The sequence below is a fragment of the Hemicordylus capensis genome, chromosome 4 (genome assembly GCF_027244095.1).
Source record: "Hemicordylus capensis ecotype Gifberg chromosome 4, rHemCap1.1.pri, whole genome shotgun sequence".
Classification (NCBI taxonomy): Eukaryota; Metazoa; Chordata; class Lepidosauria; order Squamata; family Cordylidae; genus Hemicordylus; species Hemicordylus capensis.
In genome coordinates, this window is record NC_069660.1 from 283033821 (window position 1) to 283047520 (window position 13700).

The 13700-nt window shown below is 46.5% G+C and overlaps 1 protein-coding gene across 4 annotated transcripts in view; it reads left to right on the plus strand.

Moving 5' to 3' along the window:
* DPY19L4 (dpy-19 like 4) overlaps positions 1-13700 on the plus strand; it is a 49989-nt gene that overhangs the window by 12250 nt on the left and 24039 nt on the right. For 3 of the 4 annotated variants that reach the window (XM_053250379.1, XM_053250377.1, XM_053250378.1), the window contains exons 3-9: positions 1667-1757; positions 2612-2733; positions 8093-8238; positions 9754-9877; positions 12104-12238; positions 13176-13307; positions 13405-13503. In XM_053250379.1, coding sequence (XP_053106354.1) covers positions 1667-1757; positions 2612-2733; positions 8093-8238; positions 9754-9877; positions 12104-12238; positions 13176-13307; positions 13405-13503 — 849 coding nt within the window. Of the gene's footprint in view, positions 1-132; positions 258-1666; positions 1758-2611; positions 2734-8092; positions 8239-9753; positions 9878-12103; positions 12239-13175; positions 13308-13404; positions 13504-13700 lie in introns of all 4 variants that reach the window. The other variant, XM_053250376.1, reaches the window with a different exon arrangement.

Genomic DNA, 13700 nt, shown 5'->3' on the forward strand with positions numbered 1-13700 from the left:
TTGCCACATCTCCACGCGTGCTGGCTAAGAGAACTAATTATAAAGAAGTTAGCAGGGGTAATTATGTATCATGACCCTTGTTAAATGCATATCTAGATGGTTTTATGTGATGCTTGTAAAATTCTTTTGCAGATGTTTTAATTCCACGTTTTGCAAAGCTTTTCTTTGGCTGCCTTGCAGCAGTCTTGAGTGGAATGATGTATGCCATGTACCTTTCAACATACCATGAACGCAAATTCTGGTTCTCTGGCAGGCCGGTAAGGAAGTGGAATAAGTAAATACAAAATACCCCCCCCCTTTGTACAAGAATGGGGTGGGCATATGAATCACTATGGGGCTTCTCCCATCATGACTAGTTCTGGCTCTGCTGCTCTGGGTAGTGCTGTAAGCCCTGGGGATGGAATGCTGTACAGTTGTTGCCTCTCACTTCTCTGGTTGCAGCATATCTTGACATGTCTGCCTGGAAAGAGCTTAAACTCCCCTTTCCCCTCGTTCTGCAATGCATGTATCACTCTCCTATCTAGAGTCTGGCCAAATCTAGACCTGCTCAGTTGTACAATGTGTAGAAGTTCAGGCCATGTCCTTGGACCTGTTGTTTTGTCTGAGAAAAATTAAGCTCTTCAGTGGAGATCCAGAGCTGTATTGTGTTCTCAGCAGCTCACCGGTTCATTGAATTCGTAGGTGAGGTCGTAGTTCAGGAATACATGCTCTGTATGCAGAGGAATCAGATCTGGTTGGTGATAGTATGTAGCATACTGTATTACCTGAATTAATTTCATGGCATCTCCTCTTTAAAAAGAATCTTGAGTTGCTGGGCTGGGAGAAACCTCTACCTGAGACTTTTGATGACTGCTGTCAGCTAGTTTAGATGGTACTGAAGACCCCACATCTTTAATTATTGTTTTATTTATTTTTACATGTATTGCATGCCGTTCTTCCAAGGACCCCAGAGCATTGTCTGTGGTTATGTGTATCCTGCCAAGGAGAGCTGGTCTTGTGGTAGCAAGCATGAGTTTTCCCCTTTGCTAAGCAGGGTCCACTCTGGTTTACATTTGAATGGGAGACTACATGTGAGCATTGTAAGAAATTCCCCTTAGGGAATGGGTCTGTTCTGGGAAGAACACCTCCATGCTTGCATGGAGAAGGCTCCAAGTTCCCTCCCTGGCATCTCCAAGATAGGGCTGAGAGAGACTCCTGCCTGCAACCTTGGAGAAGCTGCTGCCCGTTTGTGTAGATGATACTGAGCTAGATGGACTAAGGGTCTGACTTGGTATAAGGCAGCTTCCTATGTTCCTATCCTCATAGCAACCCTGTGAGGTAGGTTAGGCTGAGAGAGAAGTGACTGGCCCACCCAGTGAGTTTCACGGCTGAATGGTGATTTGAACTCAGGTCTCCTTAGTCTTAGTCCAACATTCTAACCTCTGCACCATGCTGGCGCTCTCAAAAAATTTCTACAATCATGACAATGAATAAACATACTTTTGTGATTGTGGAAATCTCCAAGAAGCGATAGCCACACTGCCCAGGTCTTTCATTTAAATAGGAAAAACAGTGAATTTTCTGATGTTTTATTAAATCCAGTTTTCTCAAAGTGTAGTAAATGGTAGTTTATTCAGAACAAACCAGTGTAGAAGTTGACTATAAGTTGTTATTGTTTTTCTTACAGGAGCTTGAACGAGAAATTACATTCCAGGGTGATAGTGCCGTTTACTACTCTTTTTATAAAGAATTGTTAAAAGCACCATCCTTTAAAAGAGGTAAGGCAAATACACGAGTTGCTAACTATGGAGACAAAATCAGTGAAGGTAGCAGTGATAGGTTTTTATTTTGACAATCTTATTGCAGGATGAGGAGAGCAGAGAGCAAGGTAGACTATACAGAACTCTTGAGCAGATAAACTGAAAGCTTATATAATTAAAAAAGTTTACACTCTGTCTAACTTGGGACTTATTGTACACTTTAAAAATTAATCTTTAAATTAAGTCTATGGTGCCCATGCAGACTCATGGCCAAATGTGGTTTTCATTTTCTACTGGAAGCCTTGCCTATTTTTCTCTTTAGTTTTTCTCTCTCTCAATGCTCATGTGATCTCTATAGGTAAATGTTCCCTTCTATGTTGTCAGTGAATATTATGATGGCATCAAACAGCTTTTTATAAACCATATTTTAATGGAAATTGTAGAGAGTGGTTGACATCCAGAATAATGTTACATGTCCCCATATACATTTTGTACATGCACAAGAGGGGCAACTTGCACCATTCATCTATGTCCCTCTCCTTCTTCCTTCTGCAAGCTCACAGTGCCTCCCATAAATATTTTCTGAGGGTTATGGGACTCTTGGGGACATATTTTGAGGAGGCATAGAGGACTGCAGAACGAAGAAGGATAGGCGAAAATTGCCCTTCCCCTGCTGCACATGCAGAGCATTTTGGGTGTACCCATCGTTGGTCTGAATATCAGCCAACATTCCCAGACTCCAACCCATGGAGCAATTGTACACCTCAAATGTCATCTTTACAGTGCAGCAGAAGGAAATATTGTAGATACCTCTGTATTTTGAGCTGTGGGAGGTTGCATAATGATGCCGACTGTGTCCCCTTCCCTCTTAGGTGTTTATCAGCTTACCCATGACAACCAGACTCTGTCACTGAAGACTCTGAATGCAGTCCGACAAATGACTCTGTATCCAGAGTTGATTGCCAGTGTATTATACCAAGCATCTGGCAGTGAAGTAGGTCTTCTCTCTCTTGCTTTTTGCAGTACGTGGTGACATGTCAAAGGGATGCATGCTTCCTAAAGCAAACAGCTGGTTTTACTTTGGAGCTACTAACCATACCTGGGGGCACAGCAGGTGACTGGTGAGCTGCACTGTGTGTACGGGTGATGCTACATGAACCCAGAAAACCCCAGCTCTTGTTCACTCTAGGTTGGTTCACACAGGCGTAATTAGGGTAGGACAAGTGTGTGCACTCCTGTTTTCTGAATATGGGCTTGTATAAAGCAGGATAGGAGGTAGGGGAAGTGATCGTGTGTGAGGCTCCCTCTGTGTAAGAGGGCTGCATCCTAACCAGCAGATTTATCCAGCTGGTTAATAAGACAGGAGGAAAAGCCCTCCTATCCAGAGCAAACCTCACACACGATCATTTCCCTCTCTACTCACCATGTTGGGTTTTTTTACGAGCAGACAATTGGAGAACTGGAGCGAGAACAGCTCCAGAACTTGGGTAGGATAATTGTCCTACCCTAATTAGGATCATGTGACCTGGCTTTCTGTGTTGTGTGAATTGGCCCTTGTGACAAGATAGGGGTTACGCTATGCTTATCCTGGTATCTATTCTGTAGAAGATTGCTCTGATCCCAATTTAGGAGCACACCACTCCTGGGAGGTAGGCTGCCACCAGTTGAAGACTGATCTAAAGCCACTGACTGGGCTCACACAGCCTCAACAACTTAGAACTGTCTGGCTTGGGACTTACAGGCACTATACAGCCAGAGAGTCCACACAACCTAGTTCCAGACAATATATTAATCTAAAACCAACTCAACAGTAGCACAAGATCTTATGAAGCTCATGGGGAAGAGTTTTGCAAGTAACCCTTCAGAACCTTTTAAACCAGATTGAAGCCACTTCTAATTATGTGAAATTTATTAAGAAATAAGGGTTACACACAGAATAAGGAACTGGGGGAAATAGAATAAGGAACTGGGGGAAATTCAAAAGAAATTACAAACACATTAACTAATTAACTAGTCCTGAGTTTTGCCTTAGTCTAGCAGTAGGCAGGTCCTTGGCTGAGAAAGCATTGATCTCTACAGCTTCTCCCTTTCTGGACACCAGTGGCATCTGGTGACATGGTGCCTGGTTACTGGCAACTCAGGATTATCCTGGAGACCAGTCTGGCTGTGGCATTCTGCACCAATTGTAGTTTCCAGACTATGTACAAAGGCAGCCCCATGTAGAGTGCATTACGGTAGTCAAGCCTGGAGTTTACCAGCATATGCACCACTGTTTTAAGATAATTTTCCTCTAGAAATGGGTGTAGCTGACATATTGGCCGAAGCTGATAAAAAGCACCCCTGGCTATTGCCTCAGCCCGAGAGACCAGAGAAAGTTTTGGATCCAGGAGCACTCCTAAGCTATGTACTTGCTCTTTCTGGGGGAGTGTAACCCCATCCAGAACAGGCAAATCTAAATCATCTCTCAAGTTCTGACTCCCCACAGTCAGTAAAATGTGCCGTCAAATCAATTTTGACTCCTTGTGCCCACAGAGCCATGTGGTTTTCTTTGGTAGAATACACGAGGGGTTTACCATTGCTTCCTCCCGTGCAGTATGAGAGGATACCTTTCAGCATCTTCCTATATTGCTGCTGCCCGATATAGTACCAGCGGGGATTCAAACTGGCAACCTTCTGCTTGTTAGTCAAGCATTTCCCCGCTGCCCACTTAAGTACCTCCATCTTATTTGGATTCAATTTCAGTTTGTTATCCCTCATCCATTACCATCTCCAGGCAGGAATATAGGGAAGTTAGGCCATTTCTGGATGAAGCTGATATTGAGAAATAGGTCTGGGTGTCAGCAGCATATTGATAACACCCTGCACCAAATCTTCTGCTAATCTCTCCGTGTGGTTTCACATAGATGTTAGAAAGCATTGGAGACAGTATGGAGCATTGTGGAACTCTATATAGTAACTCTCACTTTGCAGAGCAGCAGTCTCCAAGTGACGGCATCTGGAATCCGCCAGAGAGGTAGGATTGGAACCACTGTAAAACAGTGCCATGGTTGATGGTATCGAAAGCCACCAAGAGATCCAAAAGGGTCAACAGAGTCACACTCACTCTGTCAAAATCCAATTGGAGATCATCCATCAGACTGACCAAGGCAGTCTCAACCCCATAGCCCACATGAAAGCCAGTTTGAAATGGGTCTGGATAACCTGTTTTCTCCAAGACTACCTCGAGCTGAGAGGCCACCAGCCTCTCAATCACCTTGCCCAACCATGGAAGATTGAGGACAGGTCTATAATTGGCTAACTCTGAGGGATCCAGTGCAGCTTTCTTCAAGTAAGGTCTAATAATTGCCTCCTTAAGGCAAGGAGGCATCCTGTCCTCCTTCAGAGAAGCATTTCTAATATATACCAGACCCTCTCTGATAGGACTATTGGCAGATTTATTTTTTATTTATTTTACATTTATATCCCGCTCTTCCTCCAAGGAGCCCAGAGCAGTGTAGTACATACTTAAGCTTCTCCTCACAAAAACCCTGTGAAGTAGGTTGGGCTGAGAGAGAAGTGACTGGCCCAGAGTCACCCAGCAAGTCTCATGGCTGAATGGGGATTTGAACTCGGGTCTCCCCGGTCCTAGTCCAGTACTCTAACCACTACACCACATTGGCTCATGAAATGAGCCAGGTTAGGCAAGGCTCAAGAGAACAGGTGGTAGGATGTACAGTCCAAAGCAGTTTGTCCACATCCTCAGGAGTCACAAACTGAAAGTGATCCATAGTGATGTGCACGGTCCGGAGAAGTCCGGACCGGCACCGAAGGGGGGCCTTGTTTTTAGGGCGGGGAGGGCTTGCTTAGCCCTCCCGCCTCCTTGCCCCTGCCAGCGCCCGTATTTAACAGTATAGGGGCGCTGGAAACCAGCCGCCCCCCCCCCGCCGCCGCGGCCGCCGCGGCGAAAGAACTCCCCAAGCCAGCCAGCCCTCCCTCCCTCCCAGCTAGCTGCCCGCCCGCACACCCACCCACCCGCTCGCTCACCCGCTCACTGGATAAGAAACGAGAGGAGCTCCTCTCGTTCGGAAGGCCTCCTGCAGAATGGCGGCTTGCGCGCGCGCACCGCAAAGCACGCCGTTCTCTGGAGGCCCGGTCTACCCGGCCCTTTCCTGGCGGGTAGACCGGGCCTCCGGAGAACGGCGTGCTTTGCGGCGCGCGCATGCGCGCGCACACAAGCCGCCATTCTGCAGGAGGCCTTCAGAACGAGAGGAGCTCTGTGCCGGAGCTCCTCTCGTTTCTTATCCAGTGAGCGGGTGAGCGAGCGGGTGGGTGGGTGGGTGTGCGGGCGGGCAGCTAGCTGGGAGGAAGGGAGGGCTGGCTTGCTTGGGGAGTTCTTTCGCCGCGGCGGCGGCGGGGGGAGCGGCTGGTTTCCAGCGCCCCTATACTGTTAAATACGGGCGCTGGCGGGGGCAAGGAGGCGGGAGGGCTAAGCAAGCCCTCCCACCCTTAAAGGCATACCCCCCACCCGGACCCGAACCAGGCAGGGCCGGACCGGTCCGGCAGTTCGGCCATTCTTTGGAATGGCCGCCGGACCGGTTCGGGCACACTGCTAGTGATCCAGTCTGATACCATAAGAGGAGTTGCTGGACATCTCCCTAGAAACTCTGCAATAAATATGGAATCCATTTTGGCCCGAATAAGAGAGATTTTATTTGCAAAAAAGGTCATTTAAAAATGTCACAGCACTGATAGTTCCCTATTTTAGTTCAAGGGGGAAGAGACACGTACTAGCCCTCTCACAACCCTAGACAACTCTGCTGGATGTGAAGTTGCGGAAGTGATGCGGACAGAAAAGAACCACTTCTTTGCCACCCATATTGCAGAGCATAGATCTTCAAATGTAATCTTTCGGATTCATGTTGAGTCTTTCTCCACTTGTGCTCTAGTTGCCTACCTTGCTGCTTCAGCTCCTGTAATTCTTCCAAATACCATGGTGTTAATTTTGAAGCAGGTCGGAGAGGATACTTAGGAGTGGTTGTATCTGCTGTTCTAGTGAGTTCATTATTCCATGTTTGCAGCAGAGCATTGACAGAATTATTGGCAGAGCCAACTTGAAACCCTTCCAAGTCTTCTTGGAATCCTATTGGATCCAATAACTTTCTTGGTTGGACCAGCTTAATAGGCCCTTCACCCCTGCAGAGGCCGGTTGTGGTTGCAAGTCCCACCTTAACCAGATGGTGGTCCGTCCACGACAATGGGGAAATAACAGGAGTCCCTGTCCATGGAATACCATCCCTGATCAGAACAAAATACCAAATCAAGCATGTGACCAGCATCATGTGTCAGTTCAGAGACCACTTGGGATAGTCCCTTAGTTGTCATGGATGCTGTGAACTCCTGAGCTGCTCTGGACAAACGAAAGTGAACATTGAAGTCCCCCACTACTAACAGTCTGGGTTATATCAGCGCCAACTCTGCAACCAGGTCCATCAACTCAGTTAGGGACTCTGTTGGGCAGTGGGATGATCGGTAGACCCACAGAAGTCCCAGCCTATCCTTGGTCACTAGGCTTAGGTACATACATTCAATATAGGCCAGTTGCCTGACAGGGATCCTGGTAAGCAAGATGGTATTCTTGTGGGCCTCAGCCACACCACCTCCCCACCCACATCCTCTCACCTGCTCCACCACAGAGTACCCCTCTGGGACAAGCTGGGACCAGACCGGAACACTAGCCTCTCCTGACCCTCTGTAATGTCACCTTCAGTCTCCCCATCTCTGAACAGCCCAGTACTCATTCCTGCACTTGGCCCAACAACGCGTTTGGCAACAGTAGCACTGTGGTCAGCAGGAGTCTCTCCTTTAGGGAGCAGACACAGTAAAGTCTACCCCAGCCCTGGAATCCCACCCCTGAAGGCCACCACCAAAGGCCGGCCCCCTTTGGTGGCAGTGCTGCGGGCTGTGCCACCTGTGTTGCCCACCTTTATAAAAGGCCAGGAGTATAGAGAGTCCAATAGGGGTGCCTCTCCCTCGCCCTGTCAGACAAACTTGGCCCAGCTGCAGGATGTTTTAGCAATTCAGGCAAGGAAGCAACAGGTAGGAGATTGACGAAATCCCAGCCGCAGCCCAAGACTGAAGGGTGGGGGGTGGGGAGAAGCCATGTGAAAATAAGACTCCTGCCTCACAATGTCTCTTTGCATTGCCTCTAACGTATAAGATGCTAGCCTTTGGGGGTCAGAGGGGGTTTCCGTTGCTGCTCCCCCGATCATGCACTTCATTGTGTGTGGTTTTCCATATGAGGATTTCAAATTGCTGTGACTGGGCCCCGGTGGCTAAGATTCCATTTTAAAACTATATTTATCTCTAATTTCCAGGAAATTATTGAGCCAGTCTATTTTTACATTGGTATAGTATTTGGACTACAGGGGATCTATGTGACGGCGTTGTTTGTAACCAGCTGGCTGATGAGTGGAACTTGGTTAGCAGGGATGCTGACGGTCGCTTGGTTCCTTATTAACAGGTAAAGCGCAACTTTAAAAATTTTAAGGAAATATTTCGCTTAACCGTTTTGCTTTTGCTTGAACTGAATGAGCATGAGTGTTTTCCGTTCCCCCCTGCTATCTGAACTGCGAGAGAACATTTCTGCTAACTGATGTATGTGATTTGTGTTAGGGATGTGCATGAATGGCTTATGCAGGTGCTTGTGGGGCACAGAACGGTTCCCTTAAGAAGCAGGCCCTGACCTGCTCCACTGCCGCCTTGCCGCTTTTGGCACTTGCTGTAGCAAACGCCATGCACAGCTGCAGCCATGTGTGTGCCGACACTGTGTGTGCAGGCTCTAGGGAACAGCACCACGGCCACACGCAGCCTTTGCTAAAGTGAGCGCTGTGCCCGGAAAAGCAGTGGGGCAGCAGTGGGGCAGGTAAGGACCTGCTTCTTAAGGGAACCGCTCTCTGCCTTGCCAGACTGGTTCGGCTGCAGGCACCCAAACTGGATCAGCACTTCCCAAAGGAGGCGCCAGTCCGATTCGTGCACATCCCTAATTTGCATGAAGATAGCTATTCTGTGGCAGAAATTGTTAGAAGGGCAGAAAGTGAATAACTTCATTTATTTATACCCTAATTTTCTTTTTGAAAGAAAATTCGAAGTGGCTAAGAGTAAGTATAAGGTTACATAGTCCAAAACAACCAGTCTTGAAAACATAACTTCTGCAATGGTAATAAAAAGAGCAATAACAAAGACAGAATCATCATACCACCCAAACTGCAGTATTCCCCAGATTGCTCTATCATCACTGTTCCAAGTACAGCCTTCTAAAACACCTGAGGAAAGGGAGGGCCCAAAACGTTTATTTCCAAAACAATCCCACAGTGGGGCGAGAGAGAGAGAGATTCATAATGAGCCCAGCCTAGTTTTGACAGTTCTTCTTTTTTTCAAGTTTTAGTGGCTGATGTACTGCACAGCAGTACAGTGCCACTGCACACTGCACTGGGGCAGTTGTGGATTCATAAGGCAGCCCCGACGCTGCAGAGAACGAGGAGTTGCTCAGTTGGCACTATCACGGCGACCCCTATTTTTGTGAGGGGGAGTTACTGCGGTAGCGCTGATTTCACACCCACTCATTCTCAGCAGTGTTGGGGCTGCCTTACAAGCCCTCAACAACCTGGATGCAGTGTGCAGTGGCACTGTACTGTTGCACATCATGTTGGCCACTGTCTGGAAAGTGCCTCAGCCTCCTTTGAATGGCGTCTGTTTTCCTCACAAGAATAATCTAGAAACTGAATGTTGTTGCTGATGAAGATAAGTTCTCTCTGCTTTCAAGAGAACGTATTATCTAATTCAAGTGTCTAATATGTTGGGAAGCAAGGCAGCCTGGGACCAGTCCCCTTTAGCCTCTGATAAGAGTCCCCTTTAGCTTCTGATAAGAGTAGATAAGATTACTACTGATAAGAGTAATCAGTGACTTAAACTGTATGTTCCATATGTAACTCAGTAATGTTTTGTTGTTGTTGTTCTCCCTCCATATCTTTTTCAGGGCAGATACAACAAGAATAGATTACTCTATCCCTTCAAGAGAAAATTGGGCACTGCCATATTTTGCATGTCAGGTTGCTGCTCTTACGGGCTATTTAAAACACAACATACCCTCTTCTGCTGAGGTATGATAAACACGGCTGAAATGGAATGTAATTGTATTTTAGTACTGTATTGTATTAATGTAGTCACATTTTGTGTGTTCTGAGCTCTGGGCAACCAAATTCTCTCCCACTCCCTCTCCCCTTAAAGGAAGTTTCTAGACCTCATGGTTGCAGGGGTTAGTTGGAAAATGTGGCAATGAACATTTCTAATATAACCTGCTGTTACCCAGCTCTGCAATACTGTAGGCTTGTCCACATGACTGCCAGCAGGGATGGCCAGTTTTCAGTCATGTGTTTGGTGGGAGGTGGGTAGAATTATCATGTGCATGGCGGCAGCTGCTTAGGGTGGCTTTTCCTCCTACCTCGGTAAAAAGCTGGGGAAGGAATCTGGGTGGGACGCGCTCAGCTCTCCCACCTAGGCTGGGTGCTTCTCCTACCCTGCCAGTGGTCATGTGAACAAGCCTAGTTATTCTGGGCAGAAAAAAATGATTCAGGCTTCAGTTGGGACCAGAGGTGCACCTAGGTAATTTTGAAGCCTGGACCTAAAGGAGCCCCCCTTCCAGCTTTGGAGCCCCTGCTCCTTGCTGGAGCCCCCCCCCCCACACGTTAAGCATCTATCTCTCTGTGTGTGTGTGTGTGTGTGTATGATGAACACGCAAATATACTGTAGCGGAAACATTTCAACAGACAACTTAACGTATTCCCATCCCACATATTTCTTCCCCCACTCCCCTCTCTGTCTCTAAAGCACCCGGCACAGATCACAATCACACTCTGCTGCCCAGCACAGTGCCGGTCAGCAGTGACCACACCACCCAAGACAGACTAAAGAGGATTTGGGGGCCCCCAAGGGGTGTGGAGGCCCTGGACTTGGGCCTCAAGGTCCAGGGGAAAGAGCACCACAGGTTGGGACGTGTCAAAGCAAGCCCTTGGGAGTGGGATGATGATGAGGGACACATTGGGATTCAAAACACAGCTTAGGCATGCAGGCACTTCTTAGTGTGCCCCAGAGCTGTTAGTGTTTTACTAGAAAGGCCGTGTATAAATATACATTAAAAAAAAAATCACTGATTGGGAGCAGCTTCTCAAGCAATGTGAGGACCTGTCAGATTTCCCCTGGCTGTCGGGGTCACGTAGGCAATATAGGTTTGGAGGGGGACTGTATTTAGACGTATTCTGCCCATGTACAGTTCCCCAGATAACCCTTCCATTCTTGACCTTTTGTATCGCTTTCAGTGCTGCATTTTCAATGTTTTGTTCAGTGTCTCCTGCGCCGCCACCCCTGTGCTGATAGCTGGGGATACCACGTACGGAGCAGCTTTGAGCTGAAACGCCAACGTTTTTATAAAAAGGGCTACTGCTCTTTTTAATAACTTTCATCCAAACAGGTTCGTGAATTAGCAGGTGGCCTGCATAGTGCGATTCTCACCTGTCATTTCCTTGTATGACCTTGTCTTTTGAAAGAAGAGACTGCTTGCCAAGAGTGCACGAAGGCAAAATATATAATGAACACACATTCCACTTTTCAATGCTGTTAGGCCTCTCCTTTTTGCTGACGTGTAGGGAATCGGGTTAATAATAGTTGTTATAATTAGAATAATTAGAATTTCCCCTTCTCTGAATGCTTTTAAGAAAGACCTGAAAACATACCTGTTTAGCCAGTTTATAGTATTAAAGCTTCAGGTTTTAGCATTTTTTATTTGTATTTTTAAAAATGGTTTTAATTGTGTCAATGCTTTAATGTTTTTTGGTTTTTTTAAGATTGTGAACCGCCCAGGGACTGTTTTGTATGGTGTGGTACAGAAATGGAATGAATGAATAACTAACTAACGTTTACTTACTAATCTGCATTTACTTTATGTGTGAGATAATAAATAAAATGCCAGTTACTTGCACAATGGGTTGGTTCAGAGGAGCGTAAGCAGAGCTTGGCTCGCACAGCTGGGCTTCTCCACCTGCTCCCTGTTGCTGCAGCTGCTTCTGCCTCCCCCAAGCTGCTCCTGAGCATCAGGGGACTTTTTGAAGCGGCGAGGATGTCATCTGGGGTGCCGCAACAGGTGGGGGGAATTGAGGGTGCCTTGCCCAAGTGGAAGTACCTTCCATTTGTATAAGGGACCCTCTGGAGCCCAGCCACTGTTTTTTCATTGTTTCCTCACTCTTCACATGAAATGAGTATATGGTGATTAGGATGATTTCCCCCACCCCACAACCGCCAAATACTTTCTCTCTTTCCCATCCCACCTCCAGAGATTTTGCTACCTGTTGGTGAGTGCGTCAACCTACATGTTTATGATGATGTGGGAGTACAGTCATTATCTCCTATTTGTCCAAGCTGTGTGTCTCCTCTTGCTGGACATCTTGACTCTTGCACAGACGGAGAAGGTATTCTGACCATTGAACTAAATATCTATTGTTAATTCAGTGCTTCCCACCCCCAACCCCCCTTCTCCCCCTTCCTTCTAAAAGCTTGATTCATGGGATCGCTATGGGGTGGGTAGGTGAAAGTACCTTTAAAAAAAATTCCCTTTTTAACTTTCTGTTGAAAATGTTCACTTCGAAAAATCTTACTAGGTTCTTCAGGCTTCAGATACATGTCTACCCTCCTGATTCTAAACACATTGGCTGGGATCTAAAGAGCTTTCCCCTATGCATGTAGGTGGCAGGGTGTAGGTTGCTAACCATTGTTTCCTGTAATAGGGGTTCCCAGATGTTGTTGGCTACAGCTCCCATAATCACCAACCAAAGGCCGTTGTAGCTGGAGCTGGGGATGCTGGGAGTTGTAGTCAACAACATCTGAGACTCTGCTACAGGGTACACTGTGCTGGCATCTGCGCAGATATCCCTCCTGTTTTTTTTAGACTGGGGATTTCAACATTTTTAAACTAGTGTACTCTGGTCTGAAACCTTCCTCTCTGGTAGCTTATAGAGATTGAGTGTGTGTGTTTGTGAGTGTGCGTTGCACTCCTACTCCCTCCCTCCATCCCCCCCCCCGTTACAGTTATGAGACAGACTATTAAAGTCCCTGGCTTACATCCAGACTAAATTACTCACGGATTGTCTCACTAATTTCAATAGCATTACTCATGAGTAACTTAATCTGGATGTAAGCCAGTGATTGTTATAGCCAAGTCCTTTGATCAAGGGGCAACGGAGCTGCATCCCAATCACCAGATTATTTAGTCCTAACTTATTTGAAATAGAGAGATCAATTTTTAGGGCGGGGGAGTTTGTAGTAAAAGAGACGAGATTGCTTCTTGTTGCTGAGATCTTTCATCTCTTAAATGGTGTGATCTTTTTATTTTATCTTTCCTCTCCACAGGTGCATGAGGTGTATAAAATCTACCTGTTTTCTGTCTTTCTGGGATACGTGTTACAGTTTGAAAATCCAGCTTTATTAGTGTCCCCGCTGCTAAGCCTTGTTGCAGCCGTGATGCTTGCAAAATGCCTTCAGGTAATGACAAGGATCTAATCTCGTAGCTGTGCATCTGTCTGTCCTGGCATATCCCTATGGAGCTTAATGGTTTTTTAAAACTTCCTTCTTTTGGCAGATGAATACAAAAACGGGGACATTTTTTTCAAGGATGCTGAACATCATTTATTTTTATTTGGTATTCACAATGACAGTGACTTTGAATTTTGCAGTGAAGGTAAGGTTCATTTCCCCCCCGAAGTTATTTCATTTAATCAAATACAATAATGGAGGCATCTGGTTGTCTTACCAGAATTAGTCATTTAGGAAACCACCTCCCCAGCCCTCTTTCAGCTGGTATTCTTTCCAGTGAAATCGAGAATGAACTAAACTGATGAAATGAGCTGTTCACAAAATGTCAGTGTATGCTTTCCT